The 14435-nt window shown below is 41.5% G+C and overlaps 1 protein-coding gene across 1 annotated transcript in view; it reads left to right on the top strand.

The window, feature by feature from the left end:
- Nucleotides 1–410: 410 nt before the first annotated feature.
- The window catches only part of CA10 (carbonic anhydrase 10), a 174388-nt gene continuing 160363 nt past the window's right edge, over nt 411–14435 (top strand). Inside the window, exon 1 of the mRNA XM_027880602.1 lies at nt 411–963. Within this exon, the coding sequence (XP_027736403.1) occupies nt 903–963 (61 nt within the window). The 5' untranslated portion in view covers nt 411–902. The remainder of the gene's footprint in view (nt 964–14435) is intronic.

A 14435-nucleotide genomic window follows, 5' to 3' on the forward strand; every position in this document is an offset into this window, starting at 1 on the left:
CACTGCAGCGCAGGTGCTTCGCTAACTCTCGGCTGGTGCCTCTCGCTGCCCTTCCACCGCCAACCCGACAAGAAGTTTGGGTCTGATTCTCTTTCCCTTCTTGTTTAAATAAGTTTTTAAATATCGGCGTCCTTAGCGAAGCCGGCTGGCGATGCGCTCAGCCGTCTCCTCTCGCCGATGTGATTTAGGGGGGGACACACCCCCGCAGCCCCCACCGTCACACAGCCCCGACCCCGCGCTCTCCGGGGGCTACGGGGGTGGGCGCGGGGGGCGGCGGGTCCATCCCGGCCGGGGAAGGGGCTCCGTGAGCGGGGCAAGCCCGACCCCTGCAGTCGCCTGTCGGAAGCCGCCGCGGCGCGCCGGGATTGCAGCATCCGCGGCGGGGCTGGGGAGCCGCGCTCGGAGCTGCGGGAGGGGCGGGGGTGGCGAGCGCTTTGCAGCGGGTATTAATCTCTTTCCGCTCATTCTTGTAGCAGCAGGAGGGGAATCCCCCTCCCTCCGCCGCCTCCCTCCCCCGGCAATGCCGGCACTGCCCCGCTGAGACGTGCAGAGTTTTGGGGTTGACTTGCACCTGGCCGCCCTGGAATAGAGACTCTCCGGATCGGATCGGTTGGGGGTTTGTTGTCTTATGTCGTGTTGGGAAATCTGGTGGATTTTTTTCTCGCTCGTGGAGGAAGAGCCCGGTGCAGGCAGTTGGCTTCGTGGTCTTTTTTGGAGGGCGAAGGAAGGGAAGGGATCTCGCTTGAGCCGTGCGGAGAGACAGCCCGGACATGTGTTGTCAGCACATCTGGGGAATACAGTCTGCAAGTCCGAAAGGAAATTTGCTGGGATCGTTCAAACTGCGATATTGATCTTTGTTATTTTTTTTCGCCGAGGGATGCACTTGGCATGAGAATCGGAGGATGGAAATTGTTTGGGAGGTGCTTTTTCTTCTGCAAGCGAATTTCATCGTCTGCATTTCAGGTACGCAGCACAGAAAGGGCGAGGGAGGGGGGGGAAATACTATACAGGGTTCCCAGGCTTCCCCTTATTAAGGGGTAAGAGGTACAGTTAAATCAAAATTGTAGTTGAAAAGCACATGAATGATGTGTTGTGAGTGGGTCGTGACAGAAATCCACAAACATCGCTTCCCTCTCCCCCTTAATTCCAACACCTGTGTTGTAATTATGATACATTGGTTGCAGTGAATAACCACAGTGTACTGATAAGGCAAATGCTGATAATTCCTAATGTACCTGATTGTGATAATTATTCACAGCATTGCTGTGATCCCAGAATTTCATAGCTCCTGAAGTTCTTAAACTCGTCTGATCTGCAGATCTTAAAGGGTTTGCGGTTCGTTGATGGACTTAACATGCTCTGCTGCCACAGTTCAGGGTCTGCAAAGAGAGGGATAAGAGTGAAGAATGTGCCTCTGCTTTTAAAGTGAGCTTTACTGTGGCTGTGCTCTGAAAATGGATTTTTTTTTCCTTTAAAAAAAGCCCCATTCAGACAGCTCTGTGGTGGCTGGGATTTCCACCTTTATTTTAAGCTTACGAAGATCTCTCTCCCCTCCAGCATGCAGAAGTCAGGTTGTCAGTTGTCACCAGAGCTTGTCCAATTAATAAATAGGCATGGTCGAGTGTCGAGCATAAAGGATTGGAACAATTTATTCTTGGGGAAAACACTCCCTTCGACTGCAGAAGCCCTGGCTCCCTTGTTAATTTGTCATGTTGGTCATGCTGGAATAATTATGTTGTAGGAGGCAGGAGAGGGGAGGTGGCTAGTTTTCTAGTTTGGGACACTCCAGGGAGCCCCATGGGGATCCAGGCTGCCTGTGTCTCCTGCTGTTCCACCTCTCTGCAGGCTGACTCTGCCCTCCAGCCATTGCATAAGTCTGGAAATGGGAACGCAGGCAACACAGGCAAGGCACTTCCAGGGAGAGCTCGGGGGTCCTGGTGGACATCTCAGTGTCCAGCCTGGAGTGTGCAGGGAGAGGGAGCTCCAAAGCTCTCCTGGGGCCATGCAGAGGTTGGCCTGGGCTGTGTCCCTGCCAACAGCACCTGCAGCATCTCACCCTGGCAGCGCCGGGCCCCACTGCGCTTCCTGCAGCACTCCCCGACTGATCCACCCTTACGGCCCTTGGACTGGTGACACACCAACATTGGAGGCTCAGCACCCCTGTTAATTTGTATTGCCTGCACCTGCCCCAAAGCTTTTTAATTCCTGAGCAAATAGCTCTGCTGTCTGCTCACGGTGTACGTCAGCCCTTCCCTTATCCCCACAGACTGGCACCATCTGCTACCAGGCACCCGGGTGACACTGGCAGCACCCCAGGCTGACCTTCCACTTGTGCCCATTGGTACCATCAGAATAATTCACTCTCTCGCTTTTTAGAACAGCAAAAACCTGCTGCCTCTTGTCATTTAAATCTCACACTTATCTATTTAGCTCAGCGTGATGTGCCACCTGTCCAGTTCCCCTCAAATTAGGCACTTCTTAAAGTGCCACAGTGAGAATGGAAAACTGAAGCTCATCGCTTTCCTGGCCATTCTGACAGTAATATCCTGAGACAGAAAGAAGCTGTCCCGTTCTGTGCAGCTCCTTATGCCATGCATTTAGCTGTCAGCGTTCCCAGAGCTCCCCCCCCTTCCTTTCCTCCTCTTCAGACGTGGGAGCCCAGGCTTCTGAACCAGTGGGATCAGTCCTGCAGGGGCTCCCATCGCTCTCCATCTCCCTCTAGCACTAATACCTAACACTGTACAGGCTGATACCATCTCTGCTTGCTTTTTCGCTTATTTTGTTCCTTTTTTGGGGTGGAATGAAGTGGATAAGTGAATGGTGGGATGTTTCTGCTGCGTGGTTAAAGCTGTGGTTTCAAATAATTTTAACCACACGGAGGATGTGTACATGCTTTAGCCTTTTTTTTCTTTTTTCTTTTTTTTCTTTTTCCTCTTCCTAGGGATTTATTTATTTATTTATTTTCAGGAATCCTTACTATTTGTCGTCTTGGTAAAAAGGATTAAGATCTGTAGATATCTGACTGGCACTAATGCTTTGTATCTTCCCTCTGCCCTCCTTTTAACACTATTTTTTGTAACATATTATCTACCTGGGATGTCTGGATAACAGTGCAAGTGAGAGAAGGTGGTGTAAAGCCTGTTAAGGGTTTGCCTCAACACTGGATTCCAGACACTGTATATTTTTAGCGCTTCAGCACTGGTTATTCATTCAGCATGTTACTTAAAAAACCCATTAGTTGAGCTCCAGTGCTGCAAATTACCAGAATGTAAATTAAGGAGTGTGGTAGTATTTAGCTTCTTTTTTTTCTCTTCCTTATTAAGTCAGTAGTTTCAGCAGTGAAGCCACAAGCCAGATCTTCCGTGAATGGATCTTTCCTGAATATTAGCAAATGCTTGATTCCAGGTCTATTTAAACCTGTGAATTCCAGTGGTTATTTGAATTAGGGTCTGTTAAGGGCTGCTTTTCAAAGGGATGATGTCAGTCGGTGAATTCAACACCGGTGAATTTATCGTTATTAATAAACTTATTTATTAAACATAGGTTCAATGTTATGTCACGTTGTCTTTTGCTGTGTATTTATGTAACATTTAAATATAAATTATGCTGTCTTTCTTATTTGAAATAAATAATGAAGTTATACAATTGAATTTTTTGGTGTCTCTCACACCCATGAATTTCTCAGAGACAGTACATTGAAAATAATTTAATATATTAAAAAGAGGTGTACATATATTTTCAAAATATTTTATAGCTAATAATTGTATCAGTCAGCTATGTGTATGAGAGATTGCTTGGTTTGGAAGAAATGATACTGAGATTTAGGAATTGATTTTTTTTTTTTTTTATTACTAGACCTTGTGTTTGGGAAATAATTTATCTGTGAACATCATAAACAATATTTTTGTTTTCTTGGCATATTGGATTCAGGCTTCTGCTACTTGAAATTGCTTGTTTGAAAAGAAAATGTACTTTCTTTGTGCAGATGCAAATGAGAAACAAGAACATGTTGAAGGACCACAGAAACCATTTCTGTCCTTTAGAAAGAAATGAAAGCCCTTGTCTACCTTCAAAGTCATATTTATTCCTATGAGTTGTAGTCTCTGAGGCAAAACAGTCATGATTTGTATTATGACTTCTGAGGTTTTGTCCTTTTAATGGTACTGTTCAGGATGGAAGGAACACAGGGGAGTGGAGGTGAAGATGTGCTGTAGACACAGTGCTGGAACTAGACCTCAGTGGATGTTGTTCCTTTGAGGATGCAGATGATCATGGCAGAGGGATTACACTGTTTGTATGATGTCCAGAATTTCCTCCTTGAGTAATAACACCACAGATTAATTAGCATCAGTCTTCTCAGGTGGGGTGTCATGGAGCCCATAATGGCAGCCACCTTTCCTTGCATAGTCATTTGTATGAACCATGAAGGATTTTTTTTTTTTTTAATGATTCTAGATATTAACAATCAATTTCAAGGAAAAAGCTAGAATGCTGTTTTCAAACCTTTGCAGGATACTTGATTTAAATAAGAAAATTAAGCTGTCAAAGGCATTGATAAAGAAGGTGTATTTTCTGTTGGTCCATCAACAAAATAATATATAAAACCTCCATGGTCAACATCTGTATGCTTTCCTATGAATTGATATACTACCTCTTATAGTTTGGGCTTTTGGGTACTAATATGGAAGTATTTTATTTTTATCCTTTGCCATGTCCCCAAGTCACAGAGGGGCAAATCCGTCTTGTGATGCAACTTCTTTGGCCTGCTTGGCAGCACACAAGTGTCATAAATCATGTATCATGAGCAACTGAAGTGGTGTAAAAAAAGCCTTGTCTATCCAGGAATTCCACTGTGTATTGAGCATCTGATGTAGCATCTCCTGGCATTGAGGGCTAGAGGTAGATTTGGAGCACGGTTGCACTTCATTTTCTGTCTTGCTGCTTCTGCAGTCTCTGAGCTCTTATTACCTGGCATAACACAGAGCCGTCCTGTAGGAACTCTAAATTATGCCAGGGCTTGAATTATCTGTTGAATGATGGTCTGTAAGGTCTGATAACTCTTCTTCTCATAGTATTGCACAGCCTGAGTAATCTTGTAGAAGAGAAGAATATCAAGGCTCTAATGTCCAACATGAGAACAGTGAATGGTTCATTGTTATGTTTGGACAAAAATGTTGAAACCAAGTTAATTATCCTCAAACAGTGTCATAGAAATAGCTTTTCCTGGCACTTTTAAGTAAGAAATGTAATATCCTAGGGGAAGGAATTATTCATAGCACAGATATATATTTATGAGAGAAGGTGATCACTGGGCATACAGGAGGTGTAACACGCATCTGGTAACTAAGAGTTTTAACCATTAGGGTATTCTTTCCTGCATTATCCCGTCTCCATAGCTTCATGTGTGTGGGCAAACCTTCATGCCCGCCCAGAGTTTGTTGATGGAACTGAAAATCCACTCCCAAGATGGAGGCCATAGGTTGTTTCCAAAGACACCCAGTTCCTCATCACTCGAACGCTTTCTCACTTCAGACTTGTTGCCGCCTTTTCAAAAGGTGTGAAGATGTTTCTACTTTAAAATTCTATGGAAATAGCCTCCTATAAATGTCTGCTTTCCTTTTGTGTGTGTGTGTGTGTGTCTTGTATTTTTCATAATTTTATTTTTATTGTTGGTTTTACAGCTCGAGCGTGCCCAGATAGGCGCTAAAAGTGCCGGAACAACACACATATTTTTAGCTTATGTAAAGGTAGTAGAAGGCAACGTTTATGAATAGTTTTGCACATATTATGCTGAGCTATTTTCTATCCAATAAACTGACAAAAGGAAACTGGTTATTGCTGCTATTCTTTTCCTCAGTAATGTAGATACCCAGTTTTCAAAGGGACCTCTTCACCTTGTTGTGTTGCCTCATTGTAATGCAGTTGAGCCAGATCCCAAGCCTCCAAGACAAAATGATGAAAATCAGGAATACAACCCCAACTCAGATAAGCAGTCACAATTTAGGAGTGTTCTTTAAGATGCAACTGATGTTATAGAGGAGTTTTGCCCTTGATATTCTTGGAAAGGTTTGAGAGTTTTAATTCTACAACAGCTAGATTTTAAATATAGCAAGGATTGAAATGGCTTTGCATTTGCATTATGAATATTCCTTACATACCAATGAACAAGGAATTCCTGCTTTCCCTAAAAGTCTGTTTTGCTTCTTTATTGTTATTGGTCAAAGTATCTCTTTCATTCTTGGTTGAAAGGGGGTAATTTAGCTGAGGAGGAAGCTGCTGTTTTCGTTGTTGCGATTGTTTATGGCTAAACTTTACATGGCAAAGACTGAAGTGGATGATTGGCCCATCTGGGCTGTTAATAGAAGACTATATAAAACTGTTCCATCATTATCTCATTACTAGCTCAAGCAGCAGACAAAACTAGATGACAGTTAGTTATGGACAACACTGACATACTGTGTTAAGTGTTATTTTGCTCCTATCTTGTTTTTATCTTCACTGTACATCATGTTGGAAGGAATAGAAACTAGGAATCCAATTTTAATTGACTTGTTTAGAGGCAACACTGTACAGTGGGACTGCATTTCCATTGAAATGCCATCAGGAAGCACAAAAGTGCCTGTCCATACAGAGGGAGAATATCAGTTAGGAAAAAAGAATTCCACTGGGGTAGAAAAATTGAAACATTAATGGTAAATAAAAAGGAAATCAAATTTTTAAAAGGGTAATAATCTGACATTTTAGAGAGGGGAATTTGCAGCCAAACCTATTTACAGTTGAATTCATAGTAGTAGAATACTGTATTGCTGGCTTAAACATTGATGGTTAAAAATCTGCCAAGGATCTTCTATTGGAATTTCTTGAACATAAAATAGCAAGTTGTTACTGTTATAGAGGACTGAAACACTGTAGACCTCTGTGCTGTGTAGTGCCTTCCTGGTGATGTAGACAAGTGCTGGGTGGCTCATGCACACAGGTGCATGGAAGTGCAACCTTTTAATTTGTCCATATGGCAAACATTGTCCTGCAGTGCTTAGCAGGGAACAGCTGAGGTAAGAAGGTATAAGGAGACCTATATTTACACCCACCTTAAAAGACCTTGGAACTCCAGAAAATGTTATAGAGGGCTTCAGTGTTAACAAGATTTGGGCCTTAGAAATTGCAAAAATTGAAATCTTGACAATGAAACAAGCTTGAGATGGCAGGTGTCTGTGCTCCTGTGGAGTGCCATGATGACGGCCCTAAAATATTTAATTTTCATTTACTCATCTTGAAAAAGGAAAGGTGATCAGTTTCCACATGTATTGCATTCTGAAATCAATTGTCAGAACTAAAGAAAATAAATGCTTTCATTGTTAGATGTAATTTTCCACATGAAAACATTTCTGGTTTCAATTCATGGATCTTTAACATTTGTATTTCTGTACTAAAAATAGTATTAAACTTAAATGACCCACAGTTTTATCTTTTCTAATATTGTTGCCAGAACAATAATATCCCAGCAGCTGTAATCCACAAATAACTAATTAGAATGTAGTTTTTAGCAAGACACTAAAATAAGTGCAGAGATCAGATAATATCAACAGTGTTATTTGTTCATTTGGACAATATTTTTTCTTCCCTTTATCATTAGTGCTTAACTTTATGAAGCTTGGAAGACTGGGATGTTTGTCATCTGGGTTTTAAGTGTGAAGTTGTGCACTGGCTGGACCAAAGTGGCTTCTAAGCACATGCACGGAGGAGGAAGCTGAGAAACATTATCTTTTTTTTTTTTTTTTCCCCTCTAAATGTGTTGACATCTCTACATTTTGGAAGTAGCATTTGAGTAGATGAATTTAGAGGGAAACATGGTTTTTGAAAAATCATTCTCTTGTCAGTTTTGTGGGTTGTTTCCAATTCAAGTTCTTTCCTGCTGGTAACTACTTTGGTGCCGTGTTCTGCTTCAGGAATAATCATCAGAAGAGGGTGTTTTTTTTTTTTTTTCACTCCGCCTGGGTAGAGAAACTAGCACAGCAGGACTCCTATGGAATTTAGATTATTAATGCTAAAAGAAAAAGATAATGAGTACTAGTGAAGGTGTGTATGACTATGGAAAACTGCATCACTGAAGTGATGTGGAAATGACCAAACCCTGCCTGGAGCTGCATTCCCAGTAGGATGGGGTTGGGTTTCTGAAGGAGCAGGTCAAGAAGGATTATTGCTGCCACAGCTAAGGTTTGTTTGGCAAGGTGACACACTTGGGCTGCTAGAAAGAGCATTCATTTGCATTTGCCATCACAGCAGAGAAAAGAAACTTTTGCTTTTCAGGAAAAAGAGCTGAAGATTTGTACTTACTGGTAGAAAAGGATAATGATACTTCATTAGTGTTCCTGGAAGTGAAATTTTATGGAGAATGAGCCATTTGTTTCTACATGGGTGGAATGCCATACAACTTGCAGCTGAATTTGTGCTATTTCCCATGTGGGACGCTGTGGCTGTGGAAGGGAAGGGCTGCTGCTACTGGAAGGGAAAGGGGTTTCATCGACCCTGTGCTGGTCCTAATCCTGCTGCTGGAAGGGAAAGGGGTTTGATTGACCCTATACAGATCCTAATCCCACTGCTGGGGAGTGTGTGAACAGTGACTGACAGAGTTCTCTGGAAGGGATTGTCAGTCTGGATTTATCTAAGAATGAAAGGTATGAATGAGAAGAGCTTTGCATTATATTTCAGTTAAAAGAAGAATTTTGTTGGCAGAACTTGGAACAGAATGCTGATGTCCAGAAAAGAGCAGATAAAAAACTGTTTAGACAAAGTTTTATGTCTAAAGCAGTCAAGGTAAAAACTGTCACTTTGGCTCCTTTGGCTAAGATTTATTACCTCTGGGCTCTTTGTACAATGTACCTGTGGCTTATGTTTACAGAATTGGTACAGAACAAGATCTCCTTAGAGCAAGGTAGAGAAATGGGGGGGGGGAGAACAGTGGGCCCCTGTAGCAAGATGCTTCAGTTAACCCTTCTTCCTTCAATGCACAGAAGTGTTGGCCACACTTTCCCAGATGGAAAGGCTGAGGTAAAATGTTGTTAAAAGTCAGTCAGCAGGAATTTAAGTAGCTGCAGTCCATCCATTTAACTCTCATTTGTGCCTTGTGACTAAAGGATTACTGGAACAACTTGTTTCTGGTTGGGGTGTGAGGCTGGATCACCTCAGGCAGTGGGTGCCTGGCTGTTCCTCACATCCCTTGCTGACTGCACTGTCCAGGAGGGCTCTCCAGCCTTTCCATCGCTGACTGGAGGGACTGGGCACAGCTGGGCACACTCCACAGGTTCAGTGGACAGTGAAACCCAACAGTCTGGCCTCAGGAAACATAAACCAATGCTTCTCAAACCTCTAGAACTCAGAGCCCAGCTGAACAGTGGCTTGTGGTCATTTCTGCTCCCTTGGCCCCCTGACTTGGGGCGCTTTTCTTCAGCCAGATTTACCCTCAGCCTTTAAGCTCACGTGGCTTCCCCAGAGTGAAGGGTCACAGGATGGGGCTTGGTGTGTCCCCTCAGAGGATGGATCCTCCTTCTCTGCCTCTGTACTCTGCAGTTTTTCTCCTCATAGTACTAGCACAGAAGTTACCATGAGGTATAATTATGGTATATTTAACAACTGTATCAATCAGGATTTAACTTATATTGGTTTCCAGGAGGTAGCGTGATATTACGGTAAAACTCAGATCCAGACAAGGTTCCTCCACAAATCTGTGTTATTTAAATCCTGTTAAAATTATTAACATTCACTCAGTTGGCCTCTTTATGGTTCTGTCGTGACTATGAGTAACGAGTGGGTTCCTCAGAATGCAGCACTTGCCTCCCTCGTGTTTCACATCCACTCCACGTGGGTGTAAATGACAACACACAGTAAAGGCCACCAGAGGTTTTGGCCCTAAATTTTCTCTTTAAAATACTCTCTCTGAGTATCCCAGCAGGTTCCTTTACATCCTGATGCAGTTGTTGGATATGCTGTGTGCACACGTGAATTTTCCAGTGGGTGGGAATCCTCCCCCCAGGGCATTTTGCCCATCATATCCGAACCCATCATATCTGAACTCCCATTTTTTTATTTTCCAATATGTTCACCAGGATTCAGTTCACCACTTCTGCTGGGCCTTTTTTTGTTCACATTCACGTTGCATATAAGCATTATCTCATTGTCATATTGGGTTTTGTGCCTGCTGGAAAACAAAGTAATCTACAAGGACTTCACAGTCTCCTCTCGTTTGCCCAGATGATCCTGAGGGTACTCTGTGGCAGTTAGTAATTCCAGGTGGGATTTAATGTTATCTGCAGATGCATAATTTTTATCTTCACAGGCCCCTCTGGCACTCTCTCAAAGTTGTTAACAATTCATCTTTGCCAGTCTGTAATTGTGCCTTTGCTTTAGAGTCACAGGTATTTAGCTCGCTGTGGAACAGGGTGTAAAATAGAGTAATAAATAATATGATTTATTTTATTAGGTAGCATAAGTATGTTTTCATTCTTGGGAGCTAAAAACCGAGTCATCCTCTTTACATTTTATTGTGATATATTAATACCCAGATTCAGCAAAATGCAAAACTTAAAAAAGACATGTTTAAGTGTTCTGCTCTGAGTATTAATATGTAATTGTGTAAAACAACTTAGATTAAGTATGTGCTGAGTGCTTTGCTGAAGCAAAGAGTAGCGGTGGTATTATTCATGAATAGTACAAAATTTTTGGTAAAGCCCAGCTAAGATGAGCAGAATTTTTCATAATCTCTCTTTAAATACAGTTGTGTAGAATATAGGTTTCTATCCAGGTAAAATCACATCAGTTCTCTGTGTGGTAAAGTAAAGATGCAGACTTTTCTAGTATGACTAACACAGCAAGAGAAACTGTACAATCAGAATTAAATAAAATGGATTGTAATTTATTAGTTCTCACTGTGTGGATGCCCTGAATGAAACAAACACCATTTTCCATGATAGTGAACACATTTTCCCTGGACTATGGTAAACACAACCAGAAGACTAAACAGTGAAATTACAAGAGGTGAGTGGTAATGGTTTTCATATGTGAATTTCTGTTTCACTTCCTTTCCAGCACAAATTTTAATTTTATCTTGATCAGACCTGAAGTCTTGATATAAGGAGGACACCTGGTACACAGCCTGTGCAGGGACAGGGGCACAGCCATGCTGTGGGATGAGGGAACACCCTTTCTGCCAGGTGGTGCCTACAGGGACACTTGGGAAACCTCATGCCAGTTCTCTGCAAGCAGCTGGTATAGTCTGGATTGTATAAACAGAGTTTAGTCAGACTGATAGAGAAAACTACTTGTGGGGGATGTATAAATAGACTGGAGGTTCTGCCTGTCCCTCTGTCTGGGACTAAACAAGCCAAACGTGTCCCCTCTGCTGCTGAGAGAAGGTGGTGGCATATTCAGTCTGTGTCAGTGGAAATATTCCTCAGGTTTTAAACGAGGTGAGGATCATAAATAACATTATGAATCCATTTCTACCGTGGGCAAGAAAGTTTGCAGAAGTATTGCAATATTTATAAAAACAGTTGGACAACTCTACAATCCATTTATGTAGATCATATTTATGTGTTTGGGCTGTACCTACCAAAGGGCACAGAGCCTGCGAGCTCTCTGCTTTCTCTCCACCAGCCATTGTCCTGCTTTGGCTCTACTTGTTGCTTCAGAGACAGCAGCAGGTAACTCTCCTATTTTTAGATCCTTACTCTATGTATAAACTGTACACACCTTCTGCTTCCACTCTGGTTTTATGTTTTTAAGTACTTACTTACTTCGCAATAATAGAAGAGCATTTCTCACTACATGCTAGTCAGCATCTTCCTTTTAATGCCTCTGAAAAAGAACCTGTGTCTCAGATTTCAGACCACAGCTAGTAACAGCTGAATTTAAATCCTTCTTGCAAGGTCTCCCTTTCAGTGGCTTCTTTACTGATACCCTGATAACTGCTGTGAAGGGCCAAGTGATGAAGTGTGTCTTGATCACATAACAACATCACATTACTGGCCACCTAAGAATTGATTCTAGTCACTGAATAATCCAGAACTTAAAGTCTTTGAAATGGAGCATTCTTATATATAAAAGCAGACTATATGATGTAATAGTATTGCATTATTTTTAAAGCTCTTAAATGTTTTGGATATAACTTTCACTGATATTATATAAACTGTACAGAAATAATCTCCTGGCATTTGCTTGGAATGACAGTCATCAATTCCTACACATTTATTTAAAATCTTATGTAGAAACAAAGAAGTATTTGTTTCAGACAGCTTTGTTTTGGACATTTTGCCAGGAAAGAAAACAAGCTTTGCTAATATAGGCTGAAATAAAGTGTAAAATGAAATCTTTGAGCAAGCTGTTCACAGAAGGAGCGTGCAGTGCAGTTACTCAGCCAAAAATGTTGGCACTGAGTTTAGTTAAGCATGAAGCAGAGGTCTCTTGGTAAATAAGTCCCATTAGGAACATCCTGTGACCTCTGCTGTGGGGATTCAGGTATGTGAGGGAACCGTGCTTAGGAGCTTTACCAGTCATGTGGTCACAATGATTTTCAATCACTTTGGTTATTGCTGGATTAAATTTGAGGCTGCAGAGATTAATGGTCTGTTGTTACTAATCCACTAAACCCCTGTTCCTAGATCATTTAAATTGACTGAACCTATAGATTGTTAAGTAACTGAGAGATATGGATTTGTAATGGTTTTAACTATCTTTCTTCATGTTTGGTGTTAGCAGTATCCTGTTATTTATTGCTCTTTGAGACAGTGATCTTGGCTGTTCTTGAGTGGAAGTGAACTTCATAATTTTTTATTTCCACTATTCTTTAGCACAGTAGAAGTGTGTATCACCTGTAATGAATGTGGATGGAGAAAGCTTTACTATGTTTAGATATGAGCTGGTATTATAGAAGCTAAAATAAGAACTATAGAAATTAAATGTTGTCTTTCCTTTGTTGGTACAAATGGTGTCACTGTCCCTGTCAAACCAGTCACTACCTCCCTTCAGTCTGTCTGCCCTTAACAGGGCTTGATTTCCCCTCAAGTGGGTTTTACTGACATTTGAAGATGTGGAGAAAATCAAAATGGTTGTTCAAGCTTTTGGGAAATTGGAGTTTCTAAACTATCACAGCATTTGGAGTATCAGGGCCCAGGGCTTTTCCCAGTGGAATTAAAAAAAGAAGAGTTTGGGTTTGAGTTCTAGAAGAACGTGAAATATATTCTTTCAAAAATTATTTCCTTTGATGAAAGGAGTTGAGTACCTGGTGCCTGCCAGAGTGGTGTGGACACACACAGTGTCTGCATGACACACAGAAGTTGTTTATTTGGGTTTTGAGTGAATAAATAATGGCAACAGCCTAGCTCTATACAACAAGGTTTGCGTGTTTATTTAAACTGCAATGTTACTATCTCTTTAATAGGAAACACAGTTGAATAATCATCTAATTACTTCTTGCTCTGTATGTGTTTTTGATACCTGTCTTTCTGAAAACAAGCAGAGTTTTTTGCCTGCACAAGATGTGAAACAGTCAAAAGAAAGTATAGTTATGCATTTTACTGCTCTTGCATTAATCTGCTTGGGAAAAGGGAGCAATCTACAGTGTATTCCACATGTTTATATCAGCATACAACAAGGTAAAGGGGCTTTAACTTTATAATTGACTTAAACTCTGACAGGGAATTCCTGTGATTAAAATAAACCCTTTATTTCATGCAACCATCTCTGTTTCTGAACCCTGGTGACTTGGCTTATTCTTTTGCCTTCTGGTTATCTCAGTAATATTATGTCTTGATTAAGGACTGCAAGGAGCTTTTACATCTGTTCTTGTCACAAAGCTTTGTAGGATAAAGTAGGCCAAAGATGCCTCATCATGCAAACTGTGGACCTCAAGTTATTTCTTTCCCTCCAGATTTAATACTGTGTTCAAATAAAACTGGGACTATGGAAGTAAACCCAAAGCACTTAAATGGATTTTTGGCAAGCTCTCTTGAGGAAGAAGAAATTAGTAATGAAAGAATTAAATGTGTATGACTGGATGGAAAAAAGGAAGTTATTGTCCTGCCAGCTATTAGGGAATATTGTCTTTATCCTGTAGGAAATCAGAGTTCACCATCTCAATAAAACAACAATCACTTATTGAGGTGAATAGATCAATGAGAATGGTTATTGTGAAACTGAAAGGAAAAAGTGACCTTTTTTTTTTTTTCACAATAGAAATATCCAATAACAGCTAAACACGAGTCTTGTCCTCAGGTCGTGTTCTCCAGGAGACTAACTGCAGAGAACTAAACATTAATTAAACTTGCACCATAAGAGACTTCATGTTCATAGCCAGGCTTTGAAGTTTCAACTGCACTTTGCAAGTGATTTTAGAGCTGGGTCTAAGTTCCAGGTCCACGGTGGGGTGGAAAGACACCTGTGGT

This window comes from Empidonax traillii, unplaced genomic scaffold (assembly GCF_003031625.1).
Source record: "Empidonax traillii isolate 1590-97213 ecotype Southwest subspecies unplaced genomic scaffold, ASM303162v1 scaffold73:size1297144, whole genome shotgun sequence".
NCBI classification, from domain to species: domain Eukaryota; kingdom Metazoa; phylum Chordata; class Aves; order Passeriformes; family Tyrannidae; genus Empidonax; species Empidonax traillii.